Below are 13,240 nucleotides of genomic sequence, written 5' to 3' on the forward strand. Positions count from 1 at the left end.
CTGTTTCATTAAACTCTAACCAGAGCCAAGAGAGACGAGTATAACCTACATAGTTCTGTAGAAAACAATTTGCATCACCTTAAATTAAAACAAATAAAATGTAAATGTCAGAGATGTATGACCAGTGCAGAAAACCTGTAGAAACAATGTGCATGTGCCCTCAGAAAGAAATGGGAGAAGGTTACCCCAACAGCCACACATCTCCTGCATGAGTATGGAGCCAGAAGCAGCCTCAGCCACCGCTGGTGCTGACAAGAGCAAAACAATTTTTTGAGGCACTAGGTAGAGATTTTTAGTAGCAGTTGGTTAAGGTTTACAGCGGGAATGGAGCGGTCATCTTAAAGAGTCCAGTAAATTTCTGTCCTGGCTTCATCATGTAACAAAATTAGTCTTTCATCTTGTTTCTTTTTCTAAGCACTGTTAGCTTGTACTTCAGTTGTCACGTATCTGTTACGACTATAACATCTAAAAATGCTGTCCAAATTAGTAGGTATGTACCTCACTTCAGCAAGGCACTGGAGTGTGTGCTTATCTTTACATACATTCTTTAGTCTCGTTTACTGAAATCATTGAAAGCCTAAAGGTTTTCTGAAGTAGGGCTGTGCTGTTACCAGTGAGCATTTCCCAGCACATTCCTAATTTTTAGTTAAGAACACCAAATAAAAATCAAGTGTAATGTCTGTAATGTAATGATACAGTGTCTCTTGTAGTTTCTGTTATGAAAGTCTCATTATGTCCTTATTTTCACATATTTTTGATTTTATATAGGAAGGTAGCTTTTCTCTTTGTCTCATCAAGCCTCACCAGAGAATTTGTCTCTTTGTAAGAGTCCAGTGGGTAAAACTGCTGGCAGGAAACTCCTCAATAATGCATGGTGCTATGCATGATGGGGCAGACCTGTTCAAGATCTGTAGGATCCATTCACATATGGAAGCACATCAAAATGCACACATTTTACACCCGCTGGCAGAACTCAGTTTTGAAAATAATGTAATTCCCTGTTTAAATTTGAGTTTAAATTTGGTCTCAGCTTTATTACTGGGTACTTGGGGAAGGGTTAGATTAGGTATTAGAAAAAAATGTCTTCGCTGAAAGGGTAATGAAACACTGGACCCCCCTGCCCAAGGAAGTGTTTGAGTTTCCATCCCATCCCTGGAGGTGTTTAAGAGACATGTAGATGTGGTGCTTGGGAATGTGGATTAAGCACTGGACTTGGTAGCATTAGGTTAATGATTGGTAGAGTTAGGCTGTGGTTGGAATCCATATTAAAGGTCTTCTCCAACCAGAATGATTTGGTGATTCTGTGGTTTAAGATGTCATGCACTCCACAAATTGAAAATTCACAAGGACGTTTTTAAGAGGGGCATCTTACCGAGATGCCTAAGTGATAAACCACTGTATCTAAGAATCTTGTGCTTGAATTCAGTAGTAGCTTTAATCCTTGGTATTTTTTGCCTTGCTCTACAGGTGTGTGCATCCCAGGGGAGGTGTGATTCAGAGTGTGTCTTCCTGGAAGCATGGCTCCGGCTCACAGTACGTTACCGCTCAGCAAACACCATCATGGACAGCTGTGACTCCCCAGCAGAACTGGTCTTCACCCCCAGAAGTAGTAGACCTCACTTTGGATGAGGATACCAGGCGCAAATATCTACTGTAATGCAGTGTCACTGTGTTTGTGTCCCCAGCCCTTCTCACCCACAGAAGCTTGTTGTTACAGCTTCAGCTTCAGAAGCCTGATTCCTGGCATTACAAAATTCAAACTCACAAAGTTTTTTGTTTCTGTAAGAACGTAGTAGAATTTCAGTATCATTTAAAATGGTTTTGCCTTCTCAAAGGAGGATTCCTCCCAGAATTAAAAGCCAATAGCTCCAAATTTAAAGTACAGCTACAGTTACTAATTTGAGTGTATGTTAATCTGCAGAATTAACTGGGTGCAAACTTACATCCTCCCACCCGTTCCCACGTCCAACTTCAGAACATGTTTAATTTATCAGTATATTGAGTTTGTTAGTAGCAGTTAGTGTTTTGCTGTGTAAGCATTAGTGGTTTTGAGAAATGCTGTGTCCTTACTGATTCCAGTGGAACTGGGGGTATTCAACACTTCTGAAACTTGGGCCACGAGTATTCATACCCAAGCTGATTTAGTTACGTTACCAGCAGAAGGGACTGTCTTTAGTTCAAATGGCCCGTAACATGTGCACTGAACAGCTTTTAATTAAAGGATTATTTTTCAATATAATTTATAGTTTACACTCCTTTCAGTGCTGAGTCTTCTGTTTGCTTGACTACTGTGCTTCACAGGTTATTTCCCACAGCTTGTTATGTTTTAAATAGTAATAGTAGTGACTTCCTAGCAGCTGGTACTTGCAAAAGCACAAGGACAAGAAAAGTAATAAAAAGGCCCATCATCCCTCTCCTTTTTAAAAATAGCTGAACTTTTTAACCTATATCTCAGTCTCGTGTGGAGTAGGAGGAGAGAAATGAAACATGTTGTTCATATTCCTCATTTCTGCTGTTGCTTGTTTGCTTCATTGACCAACTTAAAGAAAGAAGAAGAGCCAACCTTGCAAAGCCCCAGTCTGGCAAAGCACTTTAGCAGACGTGTAATGTTCAGTGTTTGCTGGATGCTTAAAACTCTGTCCTAAAAGATGTTGCAGAATCAGGCCCTGAGACTGTGTTTGTTTGTGGGTTTTTTTTAATTATGATTTTTTTAAAATCAGCAACTAGTTCTGCACCATTTTCCTTGCTTTTAGGGCATGTCTCTTACGCTAGTTTTGGACTTAGTTTTATTCTACCAGAACATTTACTGAAATCAGTGGAACTACTTGATTGAGCACACTGTAGTTCCTGTGGTGTATATAGAAATTCCTGCCTCTCATCTGTCATTTTGAGCCTTTTTCGAGGCAAAAACCAAAGATCAGACTTTAACAAGATGATACCCACTTTTAATGCCTATTGTACAATTAAAACGTTCCTTTGTACTCAAAAGTTTCTAGTGGAGGTTTTGTACAGCTGTATCATCATATCTTTTGCCATTTAGGGCTGAACAGGGGGGTAGGTAGTCAGGACATGGGAAGTTCCGTTTTCTTTTTGCGTTGCCTGGTTTCTGAATTTGGCTTCCAATAATTTTATTTTTTTTCTGTGGGGGAAGAAAGTTAAATTACTTCTGTTGTCACATAGGCTAAAGGAAAAAAAACAACAATAAATAAACCCAAACAAGCCAGCAGTGGTAACATAGTTAATAACACGCAGCTTTTTCTTTAATAGGCAGAACGGTTGTGACTGCACTTTAAAGAACAGCTAGGTAAGGGGATTGATAATCCAATTTCAAGCCTTCTGTAACATTCAACATCAGTGTATGGCATGGCCAGCAAAACGCATGTGGTGCTTCTAGTGACCCGTTTCCTTCCCCGGGAGCGGGAGGGAGGGCGGGAGCAGCGCATGGATGGAGCCGGTTGGCGCTGCAGGAGGAGAGAGCCCCGCGCTGCTGGGGCGCCGGGTCAGCCAGCAGTGGCTCTTGGGTCTCTCCTGCTCCTGTTGTAGCCACACCAGCCCGACGTTGTTCTGGTGGGCTAGCACGCAGTCCTGTGACGGTGGCTTTGGAGCAGTCATCTGGCGTGGCTGCTTTTCCTGTTTCAGTTAAAAAGGCTTGTAAAGGTCGGTTCTGGAAGAAAGCTGCAGGGACCCATTTGTAGTCCTTCCATGAAAAATGCAAACTCCTTGGCTTGTGTTTCAGTTTGTATATGATGTGACTTCCATGTGTGTATAAAAGCAACTGCGTCCTCACCAAACCTCCTCTGATGTGCGCTGTGTTTGTTTGAACAATTCACCTATTGTGCTCTGATGCAGGTTTTCTTCTCTCTGAAACACTACGTATTTTCTCTTACTCTTCACAAATGTGAAAGGGTGGTGATCTGAAACCTGCAATCACTGGATAGCTAGCAGGTGGTTTTGCTTGGGGCTTTTTGTTTTGGCTTGGTTTGGGTTGGTTTTGTTTGTTTGTTTTGTGTGTGGTTTTTTTTCAATTAATATTATTTTGGTTTTTTTTTTTGTTTAGTTTTTTTTTTTTTTTGTGGGGGGGTGTGGGGGGTGGGTGGTTGTTGCTTTTTTAGGAGAGCAAAAGGTGCCTGGATGATTTTGGTCTTCTCAGCAGGAAAGAAATGTTAGCCATTGTATGGCTAAGAACCACTGCACTTGGGGCCTGATCCTCAACCCACTGGAGCTGGTGCAGGGCTTTCCATCGACTTCAGTGTGCATTGGCTCAAGCCCTTCATGGTTATAGCAGTTCCTAAATTGTGAACTTGGAATCTTCTGTAGTGAAGACAAATCATGGCTTAGAATATAAATGTTTAAAACACGTGACTCTACTTAAAAAAAATATCTGTTCTTCTCAACACTCACTGTTTAGTTCTCATTTTCCATCTAGTATTTAATGGTCTTTGGAGAAAAAAATAATAAAACAGAGTGTTATATATATGTAAAATATATATATATATATTTTTGGTGCAAGATGAGACCTTCTGTTTTTTGAAACAAGTCTGTAGCATAAAGGTTAAAGTATTTTAAGATGAAATAAAATAGAGTGTATTATTTAAACAACATCAACTTGTTTGGAATTTTTTTCAGCCCCCTTTCATTCCGTGCACTGCTGTTTGTCACACCTCCAAAATACAGCCTTGAGCTCTGGGAATGGGTTACAGCTGTCCAATTTCAGCACTGGTGCCTGCTGTCATGTGTTTAATTTTGAAAGTTCTGGGCTGCAAATGGGATTTTCTGACCCTGTGTCACCTCCCAGACCAGAGCAGGATCACCCCTTGTCCCCGCAGCGCAGGAATGTGTGAGGAGCGGCCGCTGCTCCTTGTGCCCTGCAGAATCCCTTCTAGGGATGTGGCTTCTGCTCAGCCTCCATCTTCCCACACACTGCAGTCCCTCAGGTGCCCAACCAACCTTTGTCCTGGTTTTCCCAGATGCATCCCCTTCTCCCATCCTCACAGCTGTCTTCTGCTGGGCAGTGGGGAACATCAGACTAGGAGACCAACGATGCCCTGGGATCTTCTCACTCAGCCAGGCAGGGCCAAGAAGCTGCCATTGGAAATGGATCTGTAAACCAGTGTGGAGATCTGGGGAGGTCCTCACAGATCAGGAGAGGTGGTGTCAGGCTGTGCAGCATTTGGAATACCACTACATTAATACCAGAAAATTTATACCTGTAAATAAAGAGAAGGATGGTAATTACTTAACTGTGTGGTGCTAAGGTTAGGGTCCTGCTGCCCGCCTTCCTCCTCAGAGCCAATATGGGAATATGAATAATAGGCATATTAAAATCCATTATGTTTCCAGCTAAGTAGGGGAGCTTGCTGTATTTCTGATGTTTTTATCACATGAGAAGACTCTCGGTGGTGCAAATAAGGAGAGCTGTTTATTCATCCATCTATTTTAAATGTCAAGATTGATCACAGATTAAGTGACCTGGCTTTTCAGCCCCAGTGAATTCTTGGCTTTTATGAAGCTTGAAAACACAAATTCTGGGCCTGGTGGCAGATGTGGAGATGGACACCAGACTCTGATTTTATTTCACGTGGATCACCAGCTGAAAGAGAACTGTGCTGTGGAGTTTGGTGCAGATGTGCAAAGATGAGAGCTGACATAGCTCCTGCATCTTTTTTTCTCCTCCACCTCCACCAAGAGATACCCAGAGTCCTTGGACGTCGGGATACACGGAATGGAAAGCCTGACATTTCTCCAGCACTCAGCCTGTCCCTGGTGGCTCAGGCTGCTTTGCTTTCTGGGAACTACCATTTCTGATGCCATACAAGAACTGATAAAAAGTACCCAAACAGGTTAGACTTTGTATGGCTTTATCCAGCAAAAACGTTGCAATGCAAATTAATTTTTTTAGCTGAAAATTTAGTTTGTCTGCCTTGAAATGGGAACTGAAAGTGTTTTAGTAATTGGATCATTTCTCCAGTTCTGCAGATGAACCTTGAAGTGGTGTCCTTTGCTGAGTCCATCACCTCCGTTTGCTGAAATGCTGCTTGTTTCTCGCTTTCCTTTTCAGAATCATCCTATGTGAATGTCAGCTGCTATGGCTTTCTCTCCAGAGCATCACAGGGATGCAGTTTCCCTTCTGTCTGCAAAGGAAAGGAGCAGCATGCCTGCAAAGTGCTGCAAACTTGAAAGGGACAAACCCTGGGTTTACTTTCCTCTTCAGTGCAAGTAAGGTGAACCCCCTCTTTTTATTCAAACTAAAGAGCAGCTGAGGAGGCCAACCCCTCCTCCCGCCCCCCCCAGGTCTGTGTCTGTGTACCAGGGAGTTTATGAAAAGTATAAATGCATTCCTGAGGGTCCTGACGACTACTGATTCATAAATGCCCCTTGGAAGCTTTCTCTTGGAGCTGGTTAGTCATCTGGATTTGCAATTCAGTTTAAAATTAGGACTCAGTGCCACCTACTGGGAATGAAGGATCTTTCAGACCGTAAATGTCAGGACAAAGCTGGAGTGGGCAAAGGAAAACTGTCTGAAAGTTTAATGTGAGGTAATTTTTTTAATATTGTCTGCATAGGAGGATAACTTTTGATGAATCCAGGGCAACCACATCAGAGCTGGAAAAAGAAACAAGTCAGAGTCAAATTAATTTTTCATTACTGTAGGTGATGCAAATTGAATGCAGAACGCCTGGAGTCTAACTGGTGCCTTTTCCAGGGGTTTTCCTCTGCATGCCTCTGACAAAATGCCATCTCATTCAGCTGAGGCTCATGTTGGCTTTGTCACCATGCTGCAGGTGACACCCAATCTGTGATTTACCAACTCAAGGGTTTATTAGAGGGATAATTAACAAACCTGGGAGATGGCAGTTCAGGAAAGGCAAATCAGAAATAAACAGAGACTAATAACCAATGACACGATAATGGTTGGGAGGATGAGCCCAACGGGACTTACCTTTAGGAGGGTCAGGATGTGCCTGCAGGTATGGGGATGTAGGACCATGAACCTGGGAAATTTTAACAGACCAGCTTATGTTTGTCCTGAGAGGGTCCGAGGCATTTAATAGATTCCAGAGGGATCCTCTCCCTCGGCACGAGCTCTCAACTCTGCCTGCCCCGTGGAGAGGTGGAGCACGGCGGACGGGCTTCCAGGTGCCGTGTGATTCTGTCACGGTGTCCAGCACCCAGCAGTGCCAGACAAGTCGTGAAGGTCCCGCGAAGGTCCCAGCTGTCAGGAACAGAGTTCCATGAAGGTTTGCTGGGCAGCAGAGAGCTCTTCGGGCTAGGAGTCTTTCCTTCAGTCTGTCAGCAACCCCTCAGCCAGCAAGCTTTCCGGACCGGGCTCTCTTGAAGGGTGGAGAACCAGCGAAGCCCAGCTCCCAGGCTGTCTTTCGTATTTCTGTGACTGTCCTTCTCCTCAGGGTCCCGCGGCTTTACCTTGTTTACATCAACAATACAGCCCGGCAGAGGCTTGTGGGTGTGAGCCACCAAGTGTCTGTTGAAACACTGTTTCTGTTTCCCCATCTCGTGCTGTCCCTCATTTCAGGGCTCTGTCCTTCAGGTTTGCCCTTGAGGGCAGCATGCAGGCCATTTAAAATCCATTTCGTTTAATAATGGAGTCCACTGCTCCAAGAGACATGAGTTCTTATTGTGAGGAGGGGTACCCACCCTCACAGCATCCTGAAACACACATGATTCTCCCCCCCCCCTCATTACAACAGGGCTCTGGATGCTTCAGCATTCAGCAGCACGGACCTCCAGGGACTTCCCTTTTTCATAGAATCATAGAATCACAGGGGTTGGAAGGGAGCTCAGAACATCATCAAGTCCAACCCCCCTGCTGCAGCAGGAAGCTGGGCACCTCCATGTTCAAGGTTGGGCTCATCCAGATCTCACCTCTGGGGTTGCAGGTGCATAGGAGATGCTTATCTGTGGTGCTACAAGCATCAGTGATCCTGTGCACCCAAAGAGAAGCTCTCGAGTCAGAGGTGGTTGGGTTGGAGTGCTGCTTTCAAGATCCAACTGGGAAACGTGTCACTTGTATTGTGTTCTCAGTCAAAGCTTATTTTACCTGGCACAGGACATGACAGAGATCCACGAAAAGGTAATTTTATTGCTTTTCCCCATGATTACACTTCTCATTCAGGTCTATTTATTCACACTCTTCCTGACTACATGTGACAAAAATGCCAAATAAAAATACCCCTGGGCAGAAAGGTAATCTCTGGCACAGTGGACAGAGGGAGCCACAACATCAGCTTTTAAACACATCCCTGGTAGGGATGGTGTCTGATTATCTGAGCAAGGGTGGGAGATGGGGCCTGCCTGTGTATGAGATGTGTTCCAAGGAAGGAAAACCTTAAAAATAATCTTTAAATAATCTTTATTTCTGGCAATTCTTTATGTGTGCTGGATCTTTTCTTGGACTGCTAGTGTCACATTTCCAATCCCATGCTGAAAATTAGGCTGGACAGGCAATGATGGGAGCTCACCTTTGGTCTGTGGAAGGACCACAGCTCTTCAGAGAACTGCTTTCAGCTCCATATAGGAAAAAGATGGAGATTATCTAGACAAAATCCTGGAGGATAATCAGACACGGGAGCACCAGCTTGTAGAAACCATTTCCAAGTTCTGTCTGACCAGCCTCCCAGAGAGCTGTCATTAAAATCAGGCTCTGAAACAATGAAAAATCTAAATGTCTACTACTACATGTCCAGAAACCAGGTCTGGCTGAGGAAAAGCCAGATGTGGGAGCCAGGAGCAGGAAGGGAAGCAGAGAAGATACGGTACAACCTTCCCCAGGTGCTCAGGGACAGGTGGAGGTTTGCTCCGACAAAAGGCAGCTCGCAGCACGTCTCGGACAAGGCTTGGTGAGTTAAAAATGCTGTTTAGTTAATTTCCTCCACTGCAAACAGAGGATAAGCCCCTGGAACACACCTGGCTGTCTTCCACACCTCATGGGAGCATTTTGTATGGCTGGCATGTGGCCAAAACACAGTCACAGGCCATTAAAAACTCCATCCCAGTTGGAGCAGCAGAACAACTGGCTCCTTGCACAATTTCCTCCAGCTGTTTCTAAGAGGAAGAAGTACAGCAATTTTTAAAGCAGTCCCACCTGCACTTGGCACAAGGCAGGGAAGAAACTTTCCATAAGGATCTGAGCTCCCTGCCAGCCAGAAAAGTGTTGATATGGGGCTTTATACCCAGGTAAGCAGAGGCACCACATGGCAGAGCCAAGTTTTGGAGGGGTGACGCTGACTTCTCCCCATCCTTCAAAAGTAGAAGGTGAGGTCCTGCCCTGGACAAGCACCACTGTCCTGTACTGGTTTAGGATGACAGACTAGAGTGTGTGTGCAGACAAAGCACAGTTTAATGATGAATGATAATGACTGGGCACAAGGACATAAATCAGGATCTCTACTACACAGTAGTCAATAATGTGAGTGCTGCAGCAGCTCCTGATTAAGTGGCCTTGACTAGAACAAGCACTGAGGCAATAATTTAAAGCAGTATGTTGAGGCAATAGTTTAAAGCCAGCTTAGTTATTAAATGGGGACTGGTGTTACTTTCCCTGGTTGTATCTCGTTAAAGATACTGGCTCTTTTTTTTAATCAGTTTTCTGTTTTTCTCTCTGTCTGGGCCTAGCTGCTCCAGAGGATCTTCTAGAACCAAGGCACAAGGTGAACTTCTAGCGTCTCTGGTAGCAGTTTTACACCTGTGCAGTGACAGCAGCTTTGCCCTGCAGCCCATGCTGCCCACGCCACCACCAGAGGAGCTGCAAGTCATAGTCACCAACCTGCTGCTAAGTGGGATGCATTTTTTACCCCCCCCCTTTTTTTTTTTTTTGTTTCCCTCTTCTTAGTCTCCCCAGGCTTGTTTTTGAGATTTCAGGCAAGCGTTGGTGGGAAGAGAACATCAAGGGCTGCTGTTGGGAGCAGTTCTGCACCAAACCTTGAGCTCTGCCCCCCAGAGGCCCAGCCAGTTTTCATGTCTTCTCTTTCTCATTAAAAAGCCTTCATGTCTTAGAGCAGGCTTTGGGGGCTGGTCTCCTGTCCTTCTCCAGCGGCAGGATGAGATGCCTGTCAACTTGGGACACCCAGCACAGGACAGTGGGATGAGATGTCCCTGTGGCAGGCCTTCTTTCCTGCAGAAGTCCTGCAAAACACCACCAGTGGGGTTTGTTCATGTGGTGTGACTGCCTCTGTTCCACATTTTTTTCCATTGGGTCCTCTCCAGAAGGAAAAGAGAGACTAGGTTATGAGGGATATGGAGAAGGCTGAAGTAGTCAATGACTCTTTCGCCTTAGTCTTATCCGACAAGTGCTCAAGCCACCCTGACCAAGACAAAGAAGGCAAAGGCAGGAGCTGGGAGAATGAAGAACCACCCACAGTAGGGCCAGAACAGGTTCAAGACCACCTAGGGAACCTGGAGGTTCACAAGTCCATGGGACCTGATGAGCTACATCCATGGGTCCTTAGGGAACTGGCGGATGAAGTTGCTAAGTCCAGATCCATCATATCTGAGAAGTCATGGCAGTGTGGTGACTGGAAAAGGGGAAGCCTAACCTCAGTTTTTAAAAAGGGAAAAAAAGAAGATTAAAGGAAAGACAGGCCAGTCAGTCTCTCTTCTGTGGCTGGCAAAATCATGGAGCAAATGCTCCTGGAAACTATGAGGCACATGAAGAACAAGGTGGTGACTGGTGACAGCCAACATGGCTTCACTAAGGGAAATTTGTGCCTGACAAGTCTGGTGGTCTTCTGTGAAGGGGCTACAGCACCAGTGGAGGAGGGAACAGCAGCTGATGTCATCTACCTGGACTGGTGCAAAGCACTTGATACAGTCCTGTACAACATCCTTGTCTCTAAATTAGAGAGATGTGCTTGATCACTCAATGGGTAAGTGTGGGAAAACGCAGCCCGTGGAAACAATGTAGCCAGGGACCGGCGGTCGGAAGATTTCGCGTTGTACGGAAAGACAGGGCCCCCCATCCCTAGATAGCCAATGGGGTTTAGTATATGAAGTAAGCAGACGGAAGTTACACTAATCTAAGATATAATTTGGGGTATAAAGAGCTGTGTTGCGCACTAATAAAACGCCATTTGCTGTCCACCACATTGGTGTCTGTGTGCTGATGGACCGAGCGGCCTGGGAGTGGCCGCCGTGCCGTTCTTGAACCAGGTCGTCACGCCTTTCACGAAAGGCAACAAGTGGTGCCGAAACCCGGGAGCACGCCTGGGATCGGGAAATTCACCTGGAGCCAGGAAAGCGGCGGCCGGAGCGGCAGGACCAGCCCGGCGGGGAGGGGCGGACCGACAAGGAGGATGGAAGCCCTTGTTAAGGTCGTATTGCAATTACATAAGCAGTGGGGGATAGATTGTAAGTCTAAAGATTTTACTCTCGCCGTTGCGAGGCTTTTGGAAATCGGGGTCATTGATCAGCCGGTGGATATTCTCCACCCTGAGGTGTGGGACAAATGCACTAAAGCGTTGGCTAAGGAGACGATGCTCTCGAGTTGTGGGAAGCACCTTAAGGCGTGGGGGAAAGTCGTGCAGGCGTTGCAGAAGGCGATACAGGAGCAGGAGACCTGGAGGGCGGCAAAGAACTGCTTGCAGGACACCCCGAAGTTGGGAGTCGGGGCAGCCACGCAGACTTTGCACCCCCCGGGTGATGATGGTTTTGCTGAGTCTGTGGAGGGTTTAAGGGTGGTGGAGCTGAGGGAGGGTGATGCGTCCCCTCGGTCCCCGGACCCCGAGCCGTTTACGGAGGGACAGAAACAAGCTCGGTCCTTCTGGGGCGGGTTGGCGGAGGAGGCTCGGGGCGCCGCGGAGAAAGCAGAGTCTGAGGAGGTTCGGGCTGAACCGCCGCCCTATACACCCCAAAATGGCGCTGAGCAAAAAAGGGGGGGGCGAGGTAAAGATGCCCGTGGTGGTAAAAGGGAGGAAAAGTTGGTATCAGCAAGTGCACACAGAAGGAGGGGGGAGGTGAAAGAATGTGAGGGGAGTGTGAGCGAGGCGGAGGAGGACGGGAGCAGGAGCGAGACGGAGGAGGATGGGACCATGAGCGAGACGGAGGAGGACGGGAGCAGGAACGAAGGGCAGAAAGCCAACCGGAGTCGTTATCTGAAAAAATGCCCCCGTAGGGCAAATCCCCCGCCAAGCCGGGCGGGGAGCAAGCCCGGAGGGGGGGATGAGCCAAGGGGTTCAGAGTGGGCCGTCCACAAGGACAGTGGACGAAACCGGGGTTCAGAGTGGGACGTCCACAAGGGCAGTGGGCGAAACCGGAGCTCGGAGAGGGCCGCCCATAAGGGAAATGGGCGAAACCGGAGCTCAGAGTGGGCCGTCCACAAGGGTAGTGGACGAAACCGGGGTTCAGAGTGGGCCGTCCACGAGGGCAGTGGACGAAACCGGGGTTCAGAGTGGGACGTCCACAAGGGCAGTGGGCGAAACCGGAGCTCGGAGAGGGCCGCCCATAAGGGAAATGGGCGAAACCGGAGCTCGGAGAGGGCCGCCCATAAGGGAAATGGGCGAAACCGGAGCTCGGAGAGGGCCGCCCATAAGGGAAATGGGCGAAACCGGAGTTCAGAGTGGGCCGTCCACAAGGGTAGTGGACGAAACCGGGGTTCAGAGTGGGCCGTCCACGAGGGCAGTGGACGAAACCGGGGTTCAGAGTGGGACGTCCACAAGGGCAGTGGGCGAAACCGGAGCTCGGAGAGGGCCGCCCATAAGGGAAATGGGCGAAACCGGAGCTCGGAGGGGGCCGTCCACAAGGGCAGTGGGCGAAACCGGAGCTCGGAGCGGCCCGCCCGCAAAGGAAGTGGGCGGGGCTGGAGCTCAACAAAAAGAGACTGGAAACCGGAAGTAGCCGGTCAGTCGAGCTCTGACTTGGGATCGGACACCAGCCAGGATGAGTGGCCGGTTACCGATTCAAACTCGGAGGAGGAGGAAGTGGGAATATACACAGTCAAAAGCAAAAACATTCCCATCCCAAATAAAAAGGGACTGCAAGGGAAAAACATCCCTTTCACCGATTGGAAAAAAATAAAGATTGCATGTGCCGATTGGGTTCCATCACCCACGCTAGCATTACTAATGAAAACTGTGAGTTTTTGTTTACAGGACTGGATCATCGGACGTCCTCGTAATCCATACATCCCGCTGCCAAAAGAGGATGACAAGCCGACAAGCATCCGGTCTGCACCTGAGAGCTCTACACTAGCAGAATCCAATCAGCAGCGACACAGCCCCCGTGGGGGAGG

At 47.2% G+C, this 13,240-nt stretch overlaps 2 protein-coding genes across 3 annotated transcripts in view; one reads left to right on the forward strand and one right to left on the reverse strand.

Moving 5' to 3' along the window:
- ARK2N (arkadia (RNF111) N-terminal like PKA signaling regulator 2N) overlaps window positions 1-4,065 on the forward strand; it is a 48,097-nt gene extending 44,032 nt beyond the window's left edge. For both annotated transcript variants that reach the window (XM_051643435.1, XM_051643436.1), the window contains exon 5: window positions 1,468-4,065. In XM_051643435.1, coding sequence (XP_051499395.1) covers window positions 1,468-1,657 — 190 coding nt within the window. In that variant the 3' untranslated portion in view covers window positions 1,658-4,065. The remainder of the gene's footprint in view (window positions 1-1,467) is intronic.
- Window positions 1-13,240, reverse strand: part of LOC127395940 (inositol 1,4,5-trisphosphate receptor-interacting protein-like 1) — a 149,317-nt gene that overhangs the window by 65,851 nt on the left and 70,226 nt on the right. The window lies entirely within an intron of this gene.

This window comes from Apus apus, chromosome Z (genome assembly GCF_020740795.1).
Source record: "Apus apus isolate bApuApu2 chromosome Z, bApuApu2.pri.cur, whole genome shotgun sequence".
Taxonomy (NCBI): domain Eukaryota; kingdom Metazoa; phylum Chordata; class Aves; order Apodiformes; family Apodidae; genus Apus; species Apus apus.